The sequence below is a fragment of the Gadus chalcogrammus genome, chromosome 4 (genome assembly GCF_026213295.1).
Source record: "Gadus chalcogrammus isolate NIFS_2021 chromosome 4, NIFS_Gcha_1.0, whole genome shotgun sequence".
NCBI classification, from domain to species: Eukaryota; Metazoa; Chordata; class Actinopteri; order Gadiformes; family Gadidae; genus Gadus; species Gadus chalcogrammus.
Genome location: NC_079415.1, coordinates 14737572 through 14744823, shown reverse-complemented (window position 1 = coordinate 14744823; position 7252 = coordinate 14737572). Strand labels below are relative to the sequence as shown.

Genomic DNA, 7252 nt, shown 5'->3' with positions numbered 1-7252 from the left:
TTACATCATTTCGGTTGACGTTGGGCCGTGTAATAAGCCAACGGAATGTTCATCTTCTGAGGGCAGTTTCAAAGACGGAACATTTGCCATTCGCTCCATTTCGTGACAAAGTATAGTTTACCAGTCATAAGTCAAATCTATAGAATTATATGCAGTAATCAAGCAGCTAATTGTTCCTCCCTGAAAGATAGGTTAATATAGCGTCTTATGGCAGATATTTAGCATGTAGGCAGTAAGGGCATGTTTATTTAAATTTGTTTATTTGAATTCATGGATGTTTTGTATAGAGTTATATTGTAGCCTCCGGTCTTTTGATGTCAATTTCAGGGGCACTTCTAAAATATTTTGGAGCATCCTCTGCCACTGGTGGTCAGGATGAGCCACCCACCTCCCCCGCTAGGCAGGACTCTGCTGAAGATCAGGATGAGGGGGAGCAGCCATCTACCTCATCAGCTACACATTCTGGAATGGTCTTGACCCTTCAGGATGAGCCACCATCTATGTCGCCAGCAGTGTCCCCTCAAATATCTGACATTGAGGATGAAGACCTCTTTGCCTCTAGGCCTACTTCTCCCCAGCATGAGCCTTCAGGTTGGTTTTTGCATATCTCTCTCTTTGTGTGTGTGTGTGTGTGTGTGTGTGTGTGTGTGTGTGTGTTTATTTGTGGAGGGGTTGCGCCCAGGCTAGAAGACAACTGGACAATGCTCGGGGACATTTAATTTAAAAATAAATATGTGTTATGTTCCACTGGCTTGTGCTTTGACTAATGTGCCAATATGCTGTCTGATAGAAACACCTGGAGCTGAACCCCCACTGAGCCCCACTGAAGATGAGCCTCTGTCTACTGACCCTGCTAGCTGGCCCTCACCTCTGACTGACAGGATTCGGACTGAGCTGGTTCGAAGAGGACCAAGTAGGTTGCCACCTAACTTTGTTTTTCGGAAGAATGAGAGTGATGGGAGAAGTTGCCACCACCAATATTTTACGAAAACATTAGTTAGTGGTGAAAAGATGGCAAGAAGTTGGCTGGTGTATTCAATGAAGAACAACAGCCTCTTTTGCTTCTGCTGCAAACTGTTTTCAAAGAGGCTCACTAATTTGACAATGTCAGGAATGTCAAATTGGAAACATGCAAGCGCAAACCTCACAGCACATGAGGGTAGTCCAGAACACCTCAATTCCATGAAAGCATGGAAGGAACTGTCAGTGAGGTTAAGAAGTGGGGAAACCATCGACAAGCAGGAGATGGCACTTGTGGAGGCTGAGAGGATGAGATGGAGAGCAGTGCTGACCCGTCTCATTGCTATTGTGCAGTCACTGGCAGTTCGTAATTTGGCTCTCAGGGGACACACAGAAACACTCTTCACACCATCAAATGGGAATTTCCTCCAAGAGGTTGAATTGATGGCCAGGTTTGATCCCATAATGAAAGATCACCTTAACCGTGTCACAAGAGGAGCAAGTCACAACAGCTACCTTGGCCAGCATGTGCAAAATGAGCTCATTGGTTTATTGAGCAGCAAAATAACATCTACTATGGTTGATGACATCAAGCACGCCAAGTTTTTTTTTAATTATTCTGGACTGCACACCGGACATTAGCCACACAGAACAGTTATCAGTGGTAATTAGAGTGGTGTCACTGATGGAGAAGCCCCATATCAAGGAGCATTTTATGGGATTTTTGGAGGCAGAGGAGTCCACAGGCCATCACTTGTCATCCATGATCCTGAAGAGACTTGAGGAGTTGGGAATTCCTTTTGAAGACTGCAAAGGACAGTCATACGACAATGGAGCCAACATGAGGGGCAAAAATAAGGGAGTTCAAGCCAGGCTCTTAGAAAAGAATCCCAGAGCTCTGTTTGTGCCATGTGGGGCGCATACATTGAATTTAGTTGTGTGTGATGCTGCAAAGGGATCTGTTGATGCTATGAGCTACTTTGGTGTCTTGCAAAAGCTCTACACACTATTTTCAGCCTCCACCCAAAGATGGGCCATATTGAAGAAATATGTGAGCATCACCTTAAAGATGTGGGCAGAAACAAGGTGGGAGAGCAAGATCAAGAGCGTCGAGCCCATGAGGTATCAGGGAGCTGCCGTGAGAGAGGCTTTGATCGAGGTGAGAGACCACACCAAAGACTCTGCTATAAAGGCGGAGGCCCAGTCTTTGTCTGAGGAGGTGGGGTCGTACCGCTTCAGCATCTGCACGGTTGTTTGGTATGACATGCTATCTGCAATACAGCATGTCAGCAAACTCATGCAGTCTCCTGGTATGGATGTGGACATAGTTGTGGGTCTTTTGAAGAAGACTGAAAGAGGTCTCCAGAGCTACAGGGCAAGTGGCTTTGTGACTGCACAGATGGCGGCAAAAGACCTCTGTGAAGATATGAATGTGGGGGCTGTTTTGAAACAGAAAAGGCTCAGGTCTACAAAGCGCCACTTTTCATTTGAATCGCATGATGAGCCTATCAGTGATGCACTTAGAAAGTTGGAGGTTGAATTCTTCAATGTTGTTGTCGATTCAGCCATGTCAGCCATTAAGGAGAGGTTTTCCACATTAGAAAATGTGGGAAACAAATGTGGATTTCTGACGAACTTCCCAAGTCTTCCAGGTGAGGAGCTGGCAGAGCAATGCGAGGCACTAGGCACCACACTGCACTTTGAAGGGCACTCTGATCTGGACAGTAGAGAGCTTGTTCAAGAAATTAAGAACTTCCCTGAACTGCCATCAAAATCAACGGGGTGTAATTCCATGTAGAACCGCCACTGGTGCCGACATTCACAAAGGCAGCCAGCCATGGATCATCGGCATGAAATCAATTAATATCTTAAACGCAAAAAACAACCACCTGCTAAGCAGTTTCAGACAAATTGTCTGTTCAGCCCTCAAAACCAGAGCTGGTGAATTGTGAAAAATGCATTTTCACAATTTAAAAAATGCTATCTCTGGTATAAAGGCTGAATCGTGACGGTCTATACTTGCAACATAAAGAGTACGTATATATAATTAATACCACAGATATTATAGGGTCTATAGCATTAACCGCGCTTTCTGATAAGTTTAATGTAACAGTAAACTGACAACATCGCTAGTTAACACCGCAACTGCAAATTAACCACACGGAGATAACCATGGCAACCGGTCAAACACATTTTCTAATGGCGATAATTCTGCTTGCACATCCGCCGTGTTGATAAACAAATAATCCCGCTACAAATGAATGGTCTGCATTTATTTTCGATGGCAAGTGACCGTGGTATAAGCGGGATAATGCCCTTGGACACCTGTCTAACATTAGTTCCATCCGTTAATTCTTGTAATTCCCTTTCAAATAAGAATGGGAAAAAATGATAACGGTCCAAATGTTAAAAATCGACTTTGACACTCGGGAACGAATAATCAAATAATCGAATATTCAGACTCATCCCTACTCCATAGCTGCTATTTCCGAAGTATTTGTGTTTGTCAGAAGTGCCTCACCAAACATTAGTTGTGTAGCATCCGCACACGCCACAGGTTAGTGCGGGAGGAGATTATGACTTTGGGGGCGCCAATGCTAACAATGATGTCCCAATTTCTATCTTTCCAATAAGCCATGTAGGTCTAAGTAAAGAGAAAATCCCCCTAAATCTCAACAGAGAAGACATGGCTTGCTACAAGTTCACCTGTGGATCGGGCATATTCTAATGATACGTAAGAGATCAAGGCTTATGCTATTCTGGGATACCGGTTGGTGTTCAGTCCTTTCAATTCTGAAGCACACTGCTGTCGAAGGCTTTATTCTCAATAGAAAGGACTTATTTGAACATATGTAATACCTGGACATGTTAACGGAGGGAAACGGTGGATATTTCACTAGGGGGGTCTTGAACAATGTAGAGAAAAAACTTTAACATACTCTACCTAGAATGATAATTACACCTTCAGTTTGTTTTCTACTTAAATTCAATATAAAATACCAGTTTGTGACCATCAGCCTGCTTCGACTAATTATAGGTATGCAACATAACTGCATAAATAAACATAAATACTGATGCTTCAGTGTGTATCTCGGTTCTTCAGGCCACTGGTGTATTAACTTTTTGTCCCTCACCCAGACCCATACCTCAACAACAGCAACGTCCTTTCATGCTAATGAATTGCCTCATTATCTTAAGGACATCATAAATGTCTCGCAAGACGGGCAATATTATAACAGTCTGAGGATTATAATCAATAAAATCAATCGCGTTAAGACAAGTAGGACTTCAATTACACAACCTCTGCACACTTAGTATTCAGATTACATGTTTTGTTTTACATTTAACTTTGCCTGTCTACGTTCGACCACTGACCTTAACGCCCCATGCCCACTACATGCGTCCGTTGCGTGATCCCCATTGACTTTAATGGGGACGGACGCGCAATGCATTGTGGATCCGTACGTTCCGTTGGAGCCTTCGGCTCAGTCAAGAAGTTGAAATATGTTCAACTTTTTCGGCAGCGACGGATCCGTCATCCAATCAGATCGCGTCTGCAAATTTAAGCACTGTGACGCGACTCGGGCTCTGACGATACTGGAAAGCGGGAAAGCGGGTCATCTTGCATCGCAACAAACAGGAAGTAGCGGGAAGAACCCGGCGAAGCGATTTGATTGGCTGACGGATGCCTCTGCAAAGACTACTCCCCCATCAGTCAGCCACGCCTTCCCACATCAGTCGACGGACGCATGTAGTGGGCACGGGGCGTAACGCAGGGATTCCACCGCACGCGTACATGCCCACTGCACCATCAGTCAACGGACGTGGGAAGGCGTGGCTGATGGATGGGGGAGTAGTCTTTGCAGAGGCATCCATCAGCCAATCAAATCGTTTCGCCGGGTTCTTCCCGCTACTTCCTGCTTGTTGCGAGGCAAGATGACCCGCTTTCCCGCTTTCCAGTATCGTCAGAGCCCGAGTCGCGTCATAGTGCTTAAATTTGCATACGCGATCTGATTGGATGACGGATCCGTCGCTACAGAAAAAGTTTAAAAATGTTCAACTTTTTGACGGAGCCAAAGGCTCCAACGGTACGGACGGATCCACAATGCATTGCGCGTCCGTCCCCATTCAAAGTCAATGGGGATCAGTCAACGGACGGAGGTAGTGGGCACGAGGCGGCTGCGGCACGGAACGGCTGCGACTTTGCCCTGCTTGCATTTCCACCGGCCGGGTGCGTTACGGCAGCGCAGCGGCAGCCGTATTCACGCGAGATCATGAAATCACGCCATAATCCTGAACGTACGCGAGATCCCGCGATAAACTGTAACGACAACAACAAACAGCTGGCTTTGCTTCTCCGACGTTGAAAAACTTGATCTGGCCATCTATTCTCCATTTTCTGCTTCTACCATGGGTAAGTTTGCTACTCAGTTTCTATATTCACCTGGTTTTACGATCTTAATCGTAGTTTCATTATGTCATACTTTGTTGTGCTGTACTGAAACTAATGACATAGTTAATACTGTTAAAAGTCCAGTTATAAATGACAAGACATGGCACAATGATTTGTTGCTTTTTTTGTTTACAAAACAATAAGTTTCATTCATGATAATTATTTCATATGTATTGTTCACATATAGTGCCTTGCAGAAGAAGAACCCTTGCATTAGTTCTCCTACTTGAAGGACTGCAGAGGAGGGGTAGAGGGAGAAGGAGCCGATTCTGGGTTCATCCCCTCAACCAGAAAAGAAGACAACAAGGCGATTTTCACTCTCTGGTGGCTGAACTGAGACTGGACAGTCAACGCCACCATAAGTATTTCAGAATGAGTGCAGAGCAAATGGACGAACTTCTATCCCTCATCGGCCCTGAAGTGATCAGGCAAACCACAAACTACAGATCTGCCATAGAACCTAAGCAGAGACTGGCTGTGGCACTAAGGTAAACCACAAACAAAATGAAATCATAGACCAGAAGCTGGAGAAACATTTTTTAATACTTTTTAAACATATTTAAACGTAATAAAATAAATAAATGACTGTTAAAAAATTTGAGGAAAAGATTTTCAAAAACAAGAATAAAAACTTAAATACTTAAAAATAGTAAATAAATGTAAAAAAAACAGGCAAAAAAGCAACATTTGTACTAAGTGTAGTATGGCCCCATGGCGCTCGGGTCAGTTAGGATTCAGCATTTGTGTGAACGACCCTGTTTGTGGGGGGGGGGTATATTGGTAGAAAATATCTTGGAGTCGGGGAAGGCAACGGTGTTGGAGGAGGATGTAGAAATTGTGGGGGGTGGGATGTTTGTCCCAGAGCGGGGGGAGGTAAAGGTGGAGGTTGGCCTCTTTCGAGGTTGTGAAGAACCTTCAGGATATCTATTTTGGCCTGTTGCCGTCTGTCCTTGTTCAAGCGGTGCAACATTGGCACAATGCTCAAGGCAAAATAATATGCCTCGTCTCGCTCGTCATCTGGCACATGCGGTTTGGGCACCGGCTGCTCCAGCAAAGACATCAGCTGGTCCCCAATGCCTGTGTCTGTGTGTCTTTGGCCGTTTCTGGTTTCCCTGGGGGCCTGCGCTGGCGGTCTTGGAATTATGTCCCTGGGGCTATGGGACCTAGAGGAAGACGGTGCTGAGGTTGATGGGACCGGAGATGTACACTGCTGTTGCAATGAAATGCCAGGGGTGCTGGACCGATCCTCAGACCGGTCTGACTGAGGGGTCCCAGACCTTTCCTCATCACACAGGTGAATGAAAAATGTTCACATCTAACTTATATTTATTTGCTTCCTCCCTCACAGGTACATGGCTTCTGGAGATTCACTAGTGCATATAGCTACCGCCTGGGGCACACTACAGTCAGGTAATCAGTCCACATGGTGTGTGCTGCCATCGAAAAAACGATGATGGAGAGGTTCCCACCCAGGCCAACACAAGAGACATGGGAGGAAGTGGCTCAAGGCTTCTGGGAGAAGTGGAATTTTCCAAACTGCCTGGGAGCAATAGATGGGAAGCATGTGACCATCCAAGCCCCAGCACTGAGTGGGAGTCAGTATTTCAATTACAAGAAAACTTTCTCGATATTGCTTTTGGCCATAGGCGTCGATTACGGGGGGGGATGGGGGGGACATGTCCCCCCCACTATTTAAAATACGAATTTTGTCCCCACCACTTTTAAAAATGTGCAAACCAATTGCGACTGAAAAATTCCCCACATACTCAACCAAAATCGTCGAGTCTAAAATCATCTGATGGGCGCGCACGAAGACATCATTTATTAGATAGGCCTACC

The 7252-nt window shown here is 45.2% G+C and overlaps 1 protein-coding gene across 1 annotated transcript; it reads left to right on the top strand.

Moving 5' to 3' along the window:
• The first annotated feature begins 361 nt into the window (after nucleotides 1–361).
• Nucleotides 362–1614, top strand: LOC130380816 (zinc finger MYM-type protein 5-like). The gene is made up of 2 exons (XM_056588167.1): nucleotides 362–591; nucleotides 791–1614. Exons 1-2 carry the CDS (start codon nucleotides 468–470, stop codon nucleotides 1600–1602), a joined length of 936 nt encoding a protein of 311 aa, XP_056444142.1. The 5' UTR covers nucleotides 362–467; the 3' UTR covers nucleotides 1603–1614.
• Nucleotides 1615–7252: the final 5638 nt, after the last annotated feature.

What these genes read in the sequence shown, in the direction of transcription:
- LOC130380816 (XM_056588167.1), top strand. Translation starts at nt 468, where the DNA reads ATGGTCTTGACCCTTCAGGATGAGCCACCATCTATGTCGCCAGCAGTG. An exon ending in TCCCCAGCATGAGCCTTCAG is followed by an intron (nt 592 to 790) that starts GTTGGTTTTTGC and finishes GCTGTCTGATAG; the next exon opens with AAACACCTGGAGCTGAACCC.